The 18447-nt window shown below is 42.9% G+C and overlaps 2 protein-coding genes across 4 annotated transcripts; one reads left to right on the forward strand and one right to left on the reverse strand.

Moving 5' to 3' along the window:
* The first annotated feature begins 2140 nt into the window (after positions 1 to 2140).
* Positions 2141 to 12901, forward strand: PLEK2 (pleckstrin 2). Of its 2 annotated transcripts, XM_010390846.4 has the most exons (9): positions 2143 to 2761; positions 5293 to 5457; positions 6445 to 6626; positions 7348 to 7439; positions 7778 to 7965; positions 8505 to 8606; positions 9908 to 9991; positions 11086 to 11164; positions 12336 to 12901. In XM_010390846.4, exons 1-9 carry the CDS (start codon positions 2711 to 2713, stop codon positions 12461 to 12463), a joined length of 1071 nt encoding a protein of 356 aa, XP_010389148.1. In that variant the 5' UTR covers positions 2143 to 2710; the 3' UTR covers positions 12464 to 12901. The 2 variants fall into 2 exon arrangements, with proteins under 2 accessions (XP_019135471.1, XP_010389148.1); XM_019279926.3 differs by lacking the exon at positions 5293 to 5457 and having other exon boundaries at positions 2141 to 2761.
* Positions 12902 to 13780: 879 nt separating this feature from the next.
* Positions 13781 to 18194, reverse strand: LOC104683836 (galectin-related protein A-like). 2 transcript variants are annotated; one of them, XM_010390870.3, is made up of 5 exons: positions 17903 to 18194; positions 16040 to 16128; positions 15093 to 15267; positions 14545 to 14728; positions 13781 to 14021 (listed from the first exon to the last, which is right to left on the reverse strand). In XM_010390870.3, exons 1-4 carry the CDS (start codon positions 17924 to 17926, stop codon positions 14585 to 14587), a joined length of 432 nt encoding a protein of 143 aa, XP_010389172.1. In that variant the 5' UTR covers positions 17927 to 18194; the 3' UTR covers positions 13781 to 14021; positions 14545 to 14584. The 2 variants fall into 2 exon arrangements, with proteins under 2 accessions (XP_010389172.1, XP_010389162.1); XM_010390860.3 differs by having other exon boundaries at positions 13781 to 14728; positions 17903 to 18193.
* Between the last annotated feature and the right edge of the window lie 253 nt (positions 18195 to 18447).

Genomic DNA, 18447 nt, shown 5'->3' on the forward strand with positions numbered 1-18447 from the left:
TGTAACCCTGAGTAGCATCCTGTGATCTTGAAGCCGGCTCTTCCTGGCCATTCTATTTCAAATTCTACAGCATATAAAGTATTTGGGGGTCACTTCAAAGGGAAGAAAATGTGAAGCACTTAACTGTCCTTTTTCTGTTGTACTACTACACTGACATGTGGAAAACACTCTGAAGGGAATCTGAGGAAATGGGTACTCTTCAGTAGTTTTAAGTCCCACAGAAGATTTGATGTAGAGCTCCCTAAGTTTATACAGATCGAAGCATGTCCTTTCCCACCGGAAGCGTTCAATGCCAGAACTTGCATTCCCAGCCCATGCATGAATAGGACAGCCCGGGTCCACTGACTCATTTTATACGACCTGACCATGAAAGATCTGTGTTTACTCAGCCTCGGGAGCAATACAGGGGCAGTTTTTCAGCCTCGATTAACTACAGAATGAGACAGGGAGGAAGGGGTGTGTGTATGATAAATATCTGAAGTATTGAAGAAACACTTTGAGTTGAGGTATTGCAGGAAGTGAAGGCTCTATATAAGTAGTTAATACGAAACCTGTTATTTAATGACCAGCTGAAGCAAGATTTGTTTCACCTTTCACCAGCAGTTTGACAATAGAATTCGTTGTTGCTAATGTTAATTTTGCGAAGATACGTCTGCGGGGTCGTGGGTGGTCTGCATGCTGGAGAAAAGGAGCTTGTCAGATCTTCAGCAAGGACTGCTTATGGAGCAATTCTGAGATCACTGTCTGAGCGAGAGCCCCCTGCAAGCTTCTACCTGTCCTCCCTAGCATGAAATAGCACCTTGAATAAATTGCCTGCAGTAACAAGCTGAACAATGTGGAGTCAAACCTCAAATACCAAGCAGTGGAACACTGTATTCCTGAAGCTGGTTATATAAAGAGTGCATGTCCAGGAAATGCATGCAGCAGTAATATCTCTTGTGTACCTGGTCTCAAGGTTTCTTTTTTTTTTTTCCCCTCTTGTGTAATGTAATGTACAAAACTTGGTGAGGTGAAATTTATTTTCTTTTATTTTTCTGCTGAGTTTATCAGAGTTTTTTTTCCAAGATTCATCTTCTGAATACAACTTTTATGTACAAATATATATGTGTGTGTGTATATATATATATGCATATATATATATGCAGAGATGGAGATTATTTTTTCAATTAACAAAAATATATTTGGTTAAGTTCTGCTTTATTTTAAGGCTACAGTAATACTAAAAAAAATTACAAAATTTTCCATTGGTAACTCAAAATATTACATACCAGCAGCAAAAAGTGTTCTGTTACTGTACTGACTTTAGGTGGACTGAAGAACAAACATACTGGGATATGACTTACTGAGCCGGTTGCCTCGATGCTGCCTGCCTTTTCCCAAGAGGCAAAAGGTCTGCAGTAGAAGCTACATAGGTAACTTCTGCTTTTGAAATCTCAGCCAGCATGTTTTCTCTTTATACAGAATCAACTTTTCTAATTTCCAGCATTGTTTAGTCACCCATTGTATTCTCACAGCCTCTGCAGGACTCTTCTCTGGGTTGTCTCCAGTACAGTGCTGGTTTCAATTCTTCAGTGTCTTGCTATTCCTAGCTAAAAGTTATAAAAATGTATAAAGAAATTATTTGTTTGTTCCTTTTCCTTGGTGCATGAAAGTGTGCCCCATGATATTTTAGTCACTTCGTCTTACTGACCTCTGGACTCTTTACATAGCAACGAGTGCTTTTGTTTATTTGCTATACTCTACCCTGTATTTCTTATCACAGCTCATAACTCTGCCCACATATATCACCTTAATTTTAGTGAGAGTCATGGAATGCTGACAGAATAGCAAAGGCTATTACTTCTGAACAGCAGCACTCTGAATTATTAATACTGGTTTACTTCATCAGGACAAGATTTGATAAATCTATCAAAAGAGATTTGTCATGGCAGCTGAAGTCTTTAAAAATACAATAAACATCTGAGATTGTATATGGACACAAAAGACACTCTGTTTCAGAGGCATTCAGGAGGTACAAGAGGTCACTGCAATGTTCATGGATCAGGCTGCTTTACTAAAAGCCTGCTTACGTAGAGATTTAAGATATTAGGTTGAGAATCTGGGTTTATATACTGAGGGGTCACTGAAAGTAGAGTGGACTTGTAGGTGCTTTGGAGCTTATTTAGGAAAATAAATTTTTAGCAAAAGAAGTTACTTTAAGATTTGTAAAAGTCACCTTGTAATCACAATATCCTATGTGTTACAAGCTGTGCTGATCTCTAGAACTTCTGAGAGATGTGTTTGTTAGATGAGAAATTTTAAGTGGTAGTTGTTTAGTCTGAAGTTTTGAGGAATGTGGTTTTAAAATTCTGCTTCCCCCTCCCATGCAATACCTGATTTGTCATTTTCTAGCTGCTTATATTGGCCAGCTCACTCGGTGGTGGTTTTTTGCTCTACTAAATTCTGTGAAATTCTTTCAAGATCCTTTTTAGACATCCCTTTGTTTTACTTCCCCGAGGGCAGGTAATATATCAGAGCCAGCTCGCTGTTTAACTAATGTCTCACAGGTAGGGAGGGAGGGAAAAAAAAACAGGGAAGGGAGAGTGCGTCACATTGGAGGAGGAGGGGAGCAAAGAAAAATGAACTTTCTTAAACAAATCATGTGCAGACGGACAGACTGCCAGGGCTCAGGCAATTCTCTGCGGGGGCTCTGCTCTTTTCCCTGCTGGCTATGATGGAGGAAGAAGCTGGAGTGCTGAAGGAGGGCTTCCTCGTCAAACGGGTGAGTGCTCTGGTTCCCCCCCGTGCTGCTCTGCTCAAACGTGGAAGCAGCTCCTGAGCAGGGACTGCAGCGAGCCAGGGCTCTGGCAAGGCAGCCTGTTGGGTGCTGGGTCGGAGGGGCTCCTGCCTGCTCCTGGGAAAGGAGCTCCTCCAAGTTTGTGCAGATGCCTGCTAGGGAAGCTGCATGAACTGCAGCTATTCGCTACCCACCCGCAAGTTTCCCCGTGCTGGCATTTCTGTAGAGGAAGGTGAATTAGCCATCAGGATGACTCAGGGCTTAGAAAGCCAATATGTCTGCACCTCGCACACACCCCTGCAAGGAGCACGTCCGAGGCAGCAGTGGGGGTGAGCAGCGAAGGATGGCGAGACAGAAGAAGTTCTGACAGTCGGTTAAGATAGCTTGTGCATTTTTCAGTGACCTGTCTGTGCAGGGTTTCCCATTTCATATGAAAGAATGGAGAACAGATTATTCTTTTTAAAGGGGATCAGGGCAATGCAAACTTAAAAATGTGCTTGAAATAACTTCTTTTTTCCATACTCCTCAAGCAGTGCTGTAAGAAAATTTTAGCCAAAATGTGGTGAAAAAAGCTGAAAGATTTCAACCTTCCCAGTACTTCTCCCTGTAGGACCAAGTCAGTCATTGCTGGAACACCAGGAGGCAATTTAGCAAGGGACATAAACTGCTTTTAGTATCAAGACCCTGTCTCAATGATTAATATGGTCCTTGATTTCACAGAGAAAAATGTGATTCAGAGGTTTGTTCAAAGCTTTGCCACGCCTTGGGAAATGCTTTTCTACAGTACGTGGCAGTGTTTCTGGTGCTAACATGAAGGTAATCCTGGTCAGGAGCTTTCCTGGCAGGACTCCCAGCCAGTTGGCCAGCCAGCCATATGAAGTTCTATGTGGAGCAAAGGCAGAGCAGTCCCAGCTCCCAGTCTCCTCCCTGGGCTACAGGTGTACTTTTTGCCTCTTTAGTGACTACTGAATTCAAATGGGAAGCCAAGGCACCGAGTGTGTGAGAGGAGCAGGTTATCGGCAGCACACAGAGCTGTGACTACCACAGTCTGTACAACATCACCCAGATACACAGCTTGATAGGAAGGAGACCACAAAGAGGATGACTAAAGGAAACTGAGGGACAAGGGAACCTGGGATTCACAGAGGAAAAAGGAGCAAGGTATAGGATCAGGTAAAGAAAATAGAGCTTTCTTGAGAAGAGAACAGAAGCAAAGGGATTATCTAATTGCATTATAAATGACAGAATTATGTACTGTAATGCATTATAAATATAAAATGAATGTGTGGAATTCAGGTAAAGATAAAGAAAAAAAGGTAAGGTGACCTCCTGAGAAAAGAGAACATTTTCTAGAAGGAAAGAATAGAGCCATAGCAAAGAACATACAGGAAAAATGGCCAAGTAACTTTACAACAGGTGAAAAAAATCACTGAGGAACGCAAAGGAAAGGAGAGAACAAACACAAGTTAGATAAATTGTATTTAGTATGGGCTAGAAGACATTGGATCTATAGTGCCCTGGATTTTAGAGACTCGTTACTCCACCTTTACTTGGAAATTGCTGGGTTTCCCCTTTATTTACAGAGAACTAATGAGCTTTAATTCATGCCACAACTGGACCTTACATGTTTCTTTCTTCTCACCATGCTCACCCTGTCCCAGGTGCCAGAGCTTTCTTTACCCCCTGCTTTGCCTGCTGGCTGTAACACTCCATCACCTGTAGAAACACAAGTCAGCTCTTTGCACAGCAAAGCTGGACCAGACACCATCAGACAGGACTGAGCCTGCCAGTGCCAGCCCTCACTGGCTTTGCTGTCCTTTAACCAGACTAAAGAGAGCTGGGGGCTGTTTACAGAGGGAAAATAGGAGGATTTGTCTGTATTGTCATATAATCCATGAGGCATTCAACAGCAGCCTTCATTCAGTCTTTTGTCTTTAAAAAGCATATTTCCTTTACAGGAAACAGGAGCACAGGGAATGTTTTAGCCCAGGAGATTGGAGGCAGGTACGATTGAAATGAACTTCTCATTAGCAGTAAGTGGGGGATGTAAGGAAAAGCGAATTCACCCAGCAAAGTGTTTGCAAAACCACTTGGCACCTAGAGCCACATCAAAATGAAAGAGAAAAAGACACCACCCAGGGTCACCAGAGAGGAGGAGCTAGTTGCTAAGAGCCTTCACACATTTCAGATTTAGCCCTGTTGCTGCCTGTGCTGTCAGGAGACAGGTGTGCAGCTACATCAGCTCTTTGGGATAATTCATGTGAGCTTTTACATGAAACAATTCTTGCCAGCAAAGAAGTTCTCCTGGCTGAAGAAAGAGCAAAGCACTTTTCTATTCCTCTATGATTTTATAGTGATGGAGCTGTGCTATTTTGTTACTTGAAATGTGTATTTCAGGGAGAACAGGACTCAGGATGACTTCTTGTGCTTCGTTTCATACAAGAAGCCAAGAAGAAAATATGGTCATTTCTCAGTTCTTGTGTTAAAATAAGCTATGTGGATTTCTTGCCCTCCAGGGACATGTTGTTCGTAACTGGAAAGTGAGATGGTTCGTTCTGCTTCAGGATAAGCTGCTGTATTACAAAATTGAAGGAGGCAAGAAGGAGCCTTCTCCAAAGGGCAGGATCCTTTTGGATGGCTGCACTATTACTTGTCCATGCCTGGAATATGAGAACAGACCGGTATGACTGGGAAAAAAATCTCTTCTCTATGTCACTCACTTTCTGACTTCTTCCTATCTTCTTCTCTCCTCCTGGCTTCTTTGATTACTGCAACCATACCACCGGGGTGTTTCCGGAATTAGGACCAGCCAAAAGCAAGCTGCCGCTAGCAGTGTAACCAGGACAAGCACTGAACTCCCTCATTTTGTCTTTGTTCTTCCCTGTGCCCAAATGTGAGTCACAGCTATTAACAAAAAAACCCCAACCCCAACCACTACTCCTGTGCACACAGTGAGGAGAAGAAATGCAAATGCATCAGCCCAACAGTGTGTGGAGAGAGGACATGAACAGCTCAATAAAATCTGAGGAGGGTGGAGAAAAAGGGAAGCATCATCTGTGGTAGTTGTCTTAAATCCTGGGTATCCATGGGGTGCTCCCAGGCAGCCAGATCAGGCTCCTTTTTCCTTCACCAATGGAATACTGCTGCTGTAGAAACTTTCCATCAAGACGACTCTGGAAGAAAAAGTGCCTCCTCTGTTTCTCTGCTCACCCATGGGCAGCAGCAATGCAGATTTCCCATGTGTGGGGCCACAATGGAAATTACTTTGGGAATTGCTGACTATTTCAGTACTTCTCATGGCAGAAAGAGCCAAATGAAGAGTTTGCAGTTGTCGAGATCTGGATGTGAAAATCTCTACAGTCAGCAGCACACTCCTGTGTAATCCAGTATCTGTGTGGTCTGCTCTCTTCTAAGTACCAGGAGCATGCAGACCATGTTTATCTGAAAACCTAGGGATTTGAGGGGGATAGAAGCCAAAAAAAAACCAAAACCAAAACAACCCAGAGTTGTGCCCACCATCCTTCTGAACAAGAATTGCTCTGAACTGCTCAGGTGGGATACACTATCAGAGTTATCTGTGTCACTTGGGCCAGTGCGAAAAAAAAGCAAAATGCAAGAGTAGGGAAATTGCTAAATGATGTTATTGCTTTGTACTTCTTTCTCCACAGCTACTCATCAAACTAAAGACAAAAACCAATACAGACTATTTCCTTGAATGTTGCTCCAGGGAGGAACGTGATTCTTGGGCTTTGGACATCACTGGAGCTATTCATGCTGGTCACCCAGTACAGGTACAAGAACTTCACAGAATGAAGAACTCTTTCAAACTGCTAGAAAATATCAGTCTCCAGTAAGTGTATATGATTTCTCATTCTGTTGTTGCTGTAGTTTGCAAAGTGCCTGAGTTGATGGATGGGGAGGATCAAGGGAAGCTCCTTTCTTCACAGATCTGCTCCTGTGTGGCCAGGAACCTCTAAACTGGCTGTGCTGTCCTAGGTTTGCACATACTTTTGCCAGGGAACGCACTTTTTCCTGACCATTACGTTTTGGGATTATGTGGGTTCTGCACAGGCACCTCACTGCTGGCTTGAAGACCTTCCTAGTCAGCTGCAGATGCTCTCACTGGGGAGATGTATTACCTCAAAAGATGTAACATCAGGGAAGCAGTGGGTGGTGACTTTGTGCCTTGTTCGTTTTCAACCAACAATTGCAATCCAGACTAGGATTTTTAGGGTGTGTCATCTTAAATAAAAGGAATCAGAGAACAGATTAAGAAACAGAAGAATTACATTAATTTGATTTGTGTTGAGCAGGTAAGTCAGGCTGACTATAGATCAGCTTGAAGTGCTTTAAATTGAAAGATAACTTTGTGAGGCACCTTGTTTAGTGCTGCTATTGGGAGAATAAAGTTTTCCTGGAATGTACTTAGGACTGCTTCTGGGGCAGTACCTAGAATAATTCCCATCTTTATGTGGGTAATCATGAGGACATCCCAGGCACTGACAGAAGTATGCAGGAATTTCTGCCTGTCTTTCTCATCTGCTGATCCTGTGCTGTGCTCTCGTTTGCAGCGACATAGTGGAGAGAATGTATGACAGCAGTACTGGAATTAAGCTGACCCGCAATTTGGATCAAGGCAGCAGATACAAAGAGACCTTCACAGGTACACCTACTGCAGACAAAGAGCCACCTCACATCTGATATGCCTCATTGCAGGGACAAAGGAGCTACTGTACTGCCTTCATAGTGGGATAAATTGCGGGATAACCCAGTGGAGCCTGGCAGTGCAGCCAAGCTCTCCAAAACTTTTCCTTCTTGCTCTTTGGACATATGGAAGTACACTTAGAACCCCACACTTTTGGTCAACTCAGCACTTCTCTGACAATCTTTGGGATGGTGCCAAAATGTTTCAACAAGTGAAAACCTGTGTGGCAGGAGACCATTTGCCTTTCCTCAGGAGAGCACACTGTCTTGGTATGAGAACTGCCTTTCTTCCTGCAGGTTCTGCCCTGGTGGACTGGCTCATCTCCAACAGCTTTGCTGTGTCACGATTTGAGGCTGTCACCTTGGCATCCATGCTGATGGATGAGAACTTCATCAGGCCTGTGGGGGTCCGCAGCACGGAGGCCATGCGCTCCAGCGACCCCTCTGAGAAGTTCCTCGATGACTCCACCGCACTATACATGTTTGTAAGTGATGCAGCTGCTGACAGAGGCACCTCCTCTGGCCCTCGTCACACACTTGATTTGGGGTAGTGAGGAGGGGACACACACAGCCTGCAACCAAAGGCAAATGTGCAGGCTGAGAAAGCAAATGCAGAAGGAGCAGCTCTAGGCTTTTAGTAGTACTAACACTGGCACTTTTGCTGGAGCCAAATAGCTACATGGATATGGAGGGATCTACAAATTACATAATTAGGCATTAAAAGAGGTGTGTCCCTGGAGTGCAGTGCTGTGTCTGCATGTATTGGAGGCAGTGCTGTAGTTATGCTACAGCTCAAGGCCACAGTGCTTCTACCCAGCATGTGCAGCTTTACAGCTGTAATTTGTTGCCTGTGAATCTTGGTCCTACAAGGCTGTGCAACAGAGCTATGGAGTAGAATTTACTCAGGAAATATAAGCTAAAAACAGCTAAGGAAAATAAAAGGGAAAATAAAATGCAGAATTTTGTACTTAAAACTCTGTTTAGATTAAAAACAAAAGTGGAAATGTCTTTTCCCTATTTGCAGGCTGAGAGCAGTAAGAAAAATACCAGTTCCAAGGAAGAGGTACATTTTAACATCTCTGAATTAAGTGGCAAAATTGTGAAGCAAGGATTCTTAGTGAAACAGGTAAGCAAAGTCTTGGAACCTGCCCAAGGAAACAAGAAAAATTACAGCTCTTAGGGTTTCTTAGAGAGTAAACGTTGTCTTATATGATCATGGCTGGAGAGTTGTGCCCAGCAGAACTTGCCCGTCAGTACTTGAGGTCTTGCAGTTAAGAGTATCCAGTTACAAAGAAGTGAACTGTGGAACTTGCTCAGGCAGGATTAATTGGATGTTCTGTACATATTGAGCATATACTGAAAGGTACAAAACAGTATCAAAAGCCGAAGTCCCACACAAACTCCAAATCCTACCAGAGGTGTTACATTCACTTCCAAGCAGAGCCACTGTTCCTTTGGTTCAACCTATCCCATCCAGGTAGAGTGAACAGTGATGATGTTTTGCTGGCCACAGACGAATTTCAAAGCTGAGTAGCTTGACCTTGGTATGAAGTGGACATTTATCTGTGGACATGTGGGTGCTTTGGTGGTGGTGAAATCTTGGTTTTGGGCACAATTACCTGTTGGCAGCAGATCTGACCCTTGGTCTGCAAGGTGTAGTTTCCAATGCTTACTATGAACAAGACGAGGGTCAGTCATGCTCTTTCAGAGCATAATACAGCCACCTGCAAATGGAGCCCTACCTGCACTGCATGGCCACACTCTTACTCTGGAGCCTTGTACCCAGAGCCCCAAATTTAGTGTTGTGCAAACTGGATCATCAGATGCTTCCCAACCCTCCCTCCTCCAGCTGCCAGGGCACCACGAGGGTTGGCAGGGCACTGTGGGATCCCCACAGACTGGCAGGGCAGCCTCCCATCACCACAGGGCACGAGAGCTGCCCAGGAGCTTCTGCCTGTGCTCAGCAGCAGCCAGGGACAGCCCCCAGCAGCCCCAGCACCAAACCTCCAGGGGAGGGGATGCTCACAGGGCCTGGCACAGGCCTGTCAGCAATGAGAGGGCTGCGATGAAAGAGTAAAGAGCTCCAAAAGGACCTGACATAAGCCCCTCAGAGCACACACAGCATGGGCTTTTAATCTGAAACCCATATTTAATCTGAAATTAAAAGCAGGAATCAGGGATATAACCATTTGTTCCTGTCACTCTGCTTTCTTAGTTCTCAGCACAGGTAAGGAAGAGACAATGGAATTATCAATGTATGAAGAAGAAAGATAAGCAGAAGGTGATGGGAATTACCAAGATGTTAGGAAATACTTTTCCTTTTTGGGTCCAAACCCTCTTTTTTGGTATCTATTTATGTCTCCCCTACAGCCTATAGGAAAACGGTCATTTCAGGAGGTAGTAATTTTAATTTTTCCATCTTGCCAGGGGCACAAGAGGAAAAACTGGAAGGTGAGAAAATTTGTTTTGAGAGTTGATCCTGCTTTTTTGCACTACTATGATCCCACCAAGGTACGTGAGTGGGAAGTTACCCTCCCCAGAAATCCTTTTAGAGACATAAACATTATAAAGAAGATACAATTATGCTGTAAATGTTTCTATCACCCTGGGTTCCTCTATCCATTTCCTGGGGAATTAGACCTCTCTGGCCTTACCCTAAGAGGTTGTCCTTGTAGGATTTTGTATCCCTGCATCTTCTGTCTTGTCTTTTTCCTGTGAGATTCCTTTTCCTTAGCTGAGTGGCAGCAGTCTTCTTGGGATTGGTCTTTTGCTGTACCCTCACAGTCTGGGACCATGGTCCTGCAGGGTTTCTTTCTGGGTTGTGATCTTTCTGGGCGGAAATCCCACCACTTGAGGATCATACTGGCACTGGGATTTTTTACATTCTTATTCCAGCATTGAATAGCGTCTCCTTAATGCCAAAGTATTTATAGGAATTTCTACTACTCAGTTTTAAACTTTCTCATAGAACAGTAGAACTTATCTTCATGAATATAATAATCAATGTGAGCAAGTCAGATACTTATGGTAGCACAAAGCCCAACAGGATTGCAAGAACATGTATAGAAATGCTTTATGTGACTTTTAAAGAAGACAAAAGCAACATCCCAGTGAAAAGAGCTTATGGAGCTAATTCATTTTTTGTTTCCTCTTCCTTCATGGATTTTTTTCACTGCAACTTATTCTCGTAATGCTATAAGCTGAAACTGCAGAACCTGAAGGCAAGAAACAAGAGTGCTAGCCAACTACGGAAAACAGTCAGATTTTTCCCATATAGTCTCAGTGAAAAGCAGCAAGCAATACTTACAGAAATATATACAATTCAACATATTGCTGTTGATAAAACCATACATACGTTTGAAATGTGATTGCCTACCCTTGTGCTTTTAACTGATTTATACCACGCCCAGCTACATCAGAGAAACATCTGAGACTGAAACAATACAGTAATGCATTTAACTACATGTTCTAATTGATTTATCTTGTGACATGCCTGGAAAAACTGGCATTATGTCTCCAACTTCATAAAAGTAATGCACGTGCTTTGGGAAATTATTTTAATGATGATATTTTCCAGCTAAGCCTTGTTTCCTTTTTCTTTGCAGGAAGAAAACAAACCAGTAGGTGGATTCTCTCTTCGTGGCTGTCTTGTCTCAGCTCTGGAGGACAATGGAGTCCCAGCAGGTGAGAATGAGCCTCTAAATGTCCATACATTTATATTTATGCCGTAGCAATACAGTCTTTGGGTGTGGGTTTGTATGTATGGTTGCTTGTATGCACAAGTGGGCTGACCTTTCATTTCCCTTTGCAAGCAAGGGCAGAGGCACGTCCCAAATCCCTGTACTGCTGGGTTGTCCACACCAAAGGGGATTTTTTTTTAAGCGTTATTTCCACATATCTTGGGTGTTCCCTTTATATGGGCTTTTCTTAGTCATATGACCTCTGAGACAGTCCTAGGACTGAATAATATTCCAGAGTTAACAGACAAATAGAAAACACCTTCTTTTTGGGCGTTTTTTATCTCAAAGTCTTGAGGCATCCTCTGATGCCATTCCTTTTCTGTGTCCTCTCTACTTATGCTGTTACCTTTTCCTTCCTGAAAAGAACCCAAATGTAGGGGAGATATAAAGACAGCAATACAAAACCAGTTCTGCTGGAGCATGGGCTTAGTTCAGACATTTGTCTAGAACCTCAGCCTCACAGATAAGTGTTTCTGTTGTTCAAGGAATATGTTTTATGACAGTAAGTACAATGTGTAGATATAAAATACAGAACATCTTTCTAAAGAGAAGGTCTGAAAATGTTCTGGTCTGGGGGCAGGGGGACATGATGAACAACAGAGATCCTTGGTAAGAGGAACCCAGCTATGGGCAGGAGAAAATCTGATCTACTGTGCAAACTGGTAGGGGTTCATCATTCCAGTGTATAACTCAAATAATAGTCTTCACCTAAACAGAGACTATTTTAGGTATGTTGTAGAGTGCACAGTAGTTCATACAATCTATGGCAGGAATGTGTGTATCTTTATTTTCATAGAACCACAGAATCACCAAATGGTTTGGGTTGGAAAGGACCCCAATGATCACCAAGCTCCAACCCCCCTGCCATGGACAGGGTCAACTTCCACTTAAGCTGTTTGCTCAAAGCCCTATCCAAACTGGCCTTGAACACTTCCAGGGGTTTTGAAGAGGGAAATCAAAGACTCAAGAGCTTTAGATGTCTTACTCATAATAAAAAGGAAAGATTTGATTCCCTAATTCACGAAATTCAAATTCTTCCATATGAAGCTTCGTATCTGCCAGAAAGATTTTCTCTGTGCACCCTCCTCATCTGTCGGGTTTTTTTTTCTCTGCAGGAGTGAAGGGCAATGTGCAAGGCAACCTCTTCAAAATCATCACCAAAAATGATATTCATTATTACATCCAGGCCAGCTCCAAGGCAGAGCGAGTGCAGTGGATTGAGGCAATCAAACCACTGACATGAGTAATGTGGACTTCATGTCAAATGACAAACTATTTGTGACCAAGCTTCCTGCTCTCATTGTCTGGGAGTGTTGTTTTTCCCTTTATAGTCTATTTTCATTATTTGAATCACCATAACACCTACCAATTCCTGGCAGACCATGTAGACCAAATCATGTAGATCCAGAATAATTCCCCCACCTTGAATTTACCATCTAACCAAGAGATCAAAACAGGTGGATACAGACAAGCAGGGCTTTACAAAGAAACTACGAGATATTCCAAGATGGAAGAAAAGGATCTTTTGTACAAGTATTCAGTCTATGTCTGACAGATCCAGGTTGTGCTTTATCTTAAAGCAGAATTGTCTTGCTCCTTTCCCCTTTATAAAGGGGCTCATAAACTTAATTTGTTAAGACTGAAACAGCTAAGTAATGAAAGGTGCTGGTGTCTGAGAATGCCTTTCTTGGTATATGACACGAATCTTGTGCTAAGCCACAGTCCAGCTGCCAGGATAATATACACTGCAAAACAAACAAGGGGTCTGTCTGTCCATCCATCTGCTCTACTATTTAGTTCTCTGTTAGACTGGAAAAGAACAAAGAGTCTTCCTCTCCACCATACAGCTTACTCTTCTGTTGGTAATGCCCCACAGCAGAACAGGATCCTGAGTATCAAATCAGACCAGTGGAAATTCCAGACAATTTCTGGTGCTGAATATACTGGAAGAAATCACTCAGCCATAAAAGCAAGACTTTTCCTTCTGATTATTACTGTAAGTCCATTTATGTTGGAGCACCATTTGGACAGAGAACTATAGTAGCAGTCCTCACTATTGCTTTTTCTATCTTAAGTCATTATTTTTCCATTATTTGTCTACTAACCTTGTCTTTGAAATCATTAAATATAAAAGAAAAACCCAAACCAGTGCATTTGAATATCCCGTGCTTTTCAGAGACATGATTCTTCTCAGAGGGCAGGTTTGAGTATATGAAAAATAATGGTTTCATTCACTGTAATTTTAGATTTATATATAAACTGAGACACCAGAGGGTAAAATGTAATGTAGGAAATTATTCAAACACATGATCGGCCTGCTGATACACTATTTTCATAAAATTGCTTGTTTTATGAGTACCTGTATGTGACAGCCAGACTCTGCAGAGCCTTCAAAAATGCAGCATGCTATATATCTTCCCTGAAGTCATGGAGGAATTTGATAATCTGCTATCCACAGATTCATCTCTGTACAGATGTTTTGTTCTCCAAGTTGTGTACTGAAAAGAAGTCTCTTCATCGCCAAAGGCAGAATATGATACATGCTTGTTTATTTATTAGAATAGCCATGTATTTAGGATTTCACTCAAAAGCTACAGCAATGAAATAACAGTACACTTAAATGCATTCAAATATTTAAGAGTGCTGGTAAAGAAGTTTGCAAGCAAAGGTGCAGTTTTAATTAGATGCAAGAACAGGAATAGGCAGTGCAGTTTAAGCTACAGATACCATTTCCTAGGGCTGGTCCAGAGAAGACTGTGAAATCCACAGCTGTTGAAGCTTTTCAATTCCGGAAAAGCTGCCTGGAAGAGACAAGGATGGTGGTAAGGCATTTACTGCTCTCTGCTGGGAAGCACAGATGGTTTTGTGCTGAGCAGAGCTTCCAGGAAAAGCAATTCACTCCTGATAATGTGAGCCTTGCTGGGCCCATCAGACTCCCTTATTCATTTATAAGAAAATCTCCTGCTTCCATTTCCTCAGACCCACCACCTGCATAATGCTCAGTTCTAGTCACAAGGCTAACAACAGCCACCCACCACAGAGGACTGAGCTCTGCCACCTGGCATGCCTGAGGGGGTAAGGAGGCATAAGGATGTGAGATACCACGTAACATCATAAATCTTGCAGTTTTGAGAGGCCAGAAGTGTATCTCAGTAAATGCTTTGAGATTTATCCAGACCAGCCATAGCTCTGCAATTGCTGAGTGTGTATGGGGAAAAAAAGTGTGTATCTCAAACACATCAGTAAATTAAAAAGATAGAGTTCCCACTCTCCAGAATCAGCCGGGGGAAAAAGACAAAACATTTCTGAGACAAGAAAAAGTACATTTTCCTCTGTCCTCTGGTGATATCATGGTCTCCTTTTTTCAAGCCACTTTGGTAAGCTTGATGTCCCCTGAGATCCGCAAAGCTTTCACCAAGCTCAGAGGCTGAATGCGGTGAGTGAAGTCACAGAGCTGCCGTCCATCAAGCAAGACTCGTATTTGCTGGTGTTCACATAAGAGCTCCATCTGCAATGGAAAAGGACAGGGAAGGGTATTAAAGATCAGCAGCAGGGCTGATTTCAACAGCATGGACTTAGAACTAAATGTCATGGGGATAGCGAAGCACAAAGTCTACCAGTTCTTCTAAAATGCCCCTAATAAATAACCTACCCTCTTCTGAGATTATACTGCAAAGCTCCAGTGAGTACTCTCACTAAGATTAGAGAAAGGGATGCATCTTTCCCATCAGGGCTTGGACTGTTGCTGTCTGTGCCAAACCGTACTAGTTAACCTGGCAATGTCAGTAGTTAGCTGTTTGTGGTCATATACATAGCCTCCAGCCTTTCTCCCCTCCTTTTCTCTACCCTATTCATAGCACCCTAACACTGACCTTGAACGTGTCACCTGCTGTAAATGGAAAGTAGGGAATAGTCTTCTCTTCTCTTCCCCATTTCCCAGCAATTCGTGCATTTCGGGTGATGGATTTCTCACTGAAGTTAACTGTAAATAACAGTCCAACATCTTTGTTTGCATCCACTGGATCACAGAGCAGAGTCACTGAAAAGCTGAAAAAAAGACCAATTAAATTACTGAACTTTCAGAAATGTAAAGGACATGATGGACATGGCAGAAGCTTATAGAGACTAGAGATAGCTGTTGGTTTCATGTCAGACTAAAACACAGGACTTTACAGGCTTAGAAGCTGGAGAAAGGGATGAGACAAGACACTGCTCATCTTTGTTTCCTGCCCCAGTGCCCAGCAGAATGCTAATGATTTCTGATGTTGCTTTCCCTCTCTCTTGACTGAAATCAAATCCTTCAACATGCACTCCTTTGTGTCTTAAAGGAGGTTATGGCATACTCTTCACCAGTAGAAGCAGTGGAGTTGATAGCTGTAGATGCAAAAAAAGTATAATGGTAAGCATAGTTGCTGTTATCCAGATAAAAGACAGCAGTGAACCTCTACATCCTGTGCCAAAACCGTTTCTTAAATGGTGTTGATTCCAACCCCCCCACAGACAACCAAGATTCAGGTTGAGAATTGCACTTCTTCCTGGAGGAAAAATGTCACTTGTGTGTTCCCTTCAGTTCACATTAGATAAGGGCAAGAAGTAGAAAATCTTGTCAGGGCAGTCAGAAAGACCAAACGGTGAACTCTTCCCTGACCTTTTAATCTTAGTCTGAGTGCAGAAAAACTAAATAAAGCCATAAATTGTTAATCTGTTTGACTTTCTTCCTTCAAAGAGCACATACCTCCACGAAAGCTTCTGAATTTAGAAGAGAGGTAGGAAGGAGCATGTACAACAGGGTGAAGCCCCCAGCAGTCCCTTCACTTACCTCTTGGGTTTGGAGTGTACCATGCCTATGACTGTGAGTTTCATGGTTGGTCTCAGGCCACCTTTAATTTCACCAACGTACTGCTCCACCTGCAGGGAACAGTGAAAATGGCTGCAGCGGGTCATGCTATGGGTAAACCAGCTATAACAGCTGCTTTGGTCACTTGATATACCTTGGGTTTACTTTTATGTGTACAAAAGAACTTGAAAGTATTTCCAGCCTAAAGTAGTTTTTGTACTCTAATGACACAATAAATCTGGTTGCAGCACTCCAGTTGCTCTGGATGCAGCAGACGAGAGGCTTTGTGGCAGCATGATGTGTGGTGCAGACTCTGCTTGAACCTACTCTGCCACCTCAAACTTGCTACCAGATTTTGGTGTGCTAACTTGGCACCATCAGGCCTTACACCAGGCCAGGCAGCCTCTGTCCTCCACTGTAAAAGCAGCGTAGATGCTGCCCTGCCATGCATGTTGACCACATCCTCACAGGCAATCCCAGTAACACCTGTCCTGTTGTGACAGTGACTTCGGAAAGTCACACTTCTTCAGAGGCAGAAAATGGCTTCTTGGTGGATCTACTTTTGTCATGTTCACAGAGACCTGTAGTTGCAAGCTCTACACAAAGTTATGTTTGCTTTTTCCAAACAATTCTCTAACAGCTTTGATGGTCAGTGGAGGAACTAATACATAGCTGACATGGAAAGAGAGACCTTGGAAACGATTGCTAGGGATGTTTTGAGGCTTCATTTTCAGAAATGGCTTTAAAATGTAAATGTCAGAATACTGCAGCATGTAATCACTCCCCATGCAGATTCACTTAGAAAGAAGCTGCTATGAAGTGCTAAATGTTATTAGCAACTTGCATAACACTGATAATATTCCAAGGCAATGCATAACAGACCCTGTTTGAGATAAAAAGAGCTTTATCGTTCCAGTGTTCCAAGGTAAAAATTCAGACAGTTTTGCTAGAAGACCTGCACAATATATGCACACAAATTCAAGATTAAAAATGTTTTGCCTATACCTCATTTCCTAGGTTCAATATAGTAGTTGTGTCTTCTGCTAAGATGACCTTATACAATTTATTTTCTCTCTTTGATACTCACACCCAGCTACCTTTAGAGCTTCACAGATATATTAATAAACTTACAATTCCTAACAAGGTCAATATTGGAAGAATAATTTTACAAGTACCTTCAAAAATGACAGCAGTAGTACTGATTGTTAATAATGTACATTTACTCTTGCAGGAGTGGGCAGGTGACTCCAGCAAGTATGTTTTGAACTTTGTAACAGAAGAAAAGCATCAAGCACTTGATATGTCTTACATAAGCAAATGGCTTGTCAAGTGAGGAGTCTGACTGTAGGGAGATACTTCAAACTGGATAAAGCAATTAGAGAGTGAGTAACAAGCATAAAAGATCTCAGGATAAATGAAGTTCATGCTCATGTCCCACTAAAGCTTCTTCCTCGCTTAGAGAAAAGATACAAAATACTACCCCAAACTGAAAGTGCACATTGAGAAATTGTTTGTGTAGAGGTGCACCATAGTAAGTACCATCAGTAAAGGCATAGGGTATCAGAACTGAATAGAACAAATGACAACCACATGGTCTCAACAGTTACAGCTCATCCAGCATGACTGGAGAAAATTCAGAGATGTGACTGCCCACACACCATTTATCTGTAGACACCTATTTAACCGTACAGGTGAAAAATACTCAGGAAGCTGTAGGAAGTAATGAAAGAAACTCCTGCAAGCTTCATGTGGAGTTTATTGGTGGGTCCCAGCACATGCACACAGGCACAGCTCCCATCCCGTATTTTGCGTTCAGGAGCCCAGGGGACTCACTTAGTCACTTACTTTGGCACACCTCTCCTCTGTCATCACCGCTCTCCCTCTTACACTTGCCTCGCCGCAGCAGTCCCCGGAGGAGTTTTTGTTTTGTGTGTCAGGACAAAAGCAAACAAAAACCCCGGAATAAAGGGAGGATGTTGAGGGGGGTCTTATCTCTGCCAAACACTGGCTGGACACCACCCAGCCCAGCAGCTGAGTCACGGCCCTCGGCGCCCCATCCCTCTGGGGGAGGCTCACAAACAGCGCGGTGGGAGGGCAGGGGACGGCCGCAGCCCCGCACGGGAGCGCCGGGTGCGCTCGGTCTGGAGCGGCACCTGGAGCGGCACCTGGAGCGGCACCTACACACTTTTATACCAGTGTTGGAAGTTCCGTGTGAGCGTGCACAGCATCCTCGTAACATACTCGGTACTACATACACATGCTTGTATATGTAATACATACAACCCCCACGTCATTCATTTATTAATATCGATTCTCTCCTCTCTCAAAGGCGTAAATACATAGAAGTGTATATATATATTTATACACAATTTACAGCCTTATATATACAC

Source organism: Corvus cornix, chromosome 5 (assembly GCF_000738735.6).
Source record: "Corvus cornix cornix isolate S_Up_H32 chromosome 5, ASM73873v5, whole genome shotgun sequence".
In the NCBI taxonomy this organism is placed as follows: Eukaryota; Metazoa; Chordata; class Aves; order Passeriformes; family Corvidae; genus Corvus; species Corvus cornix.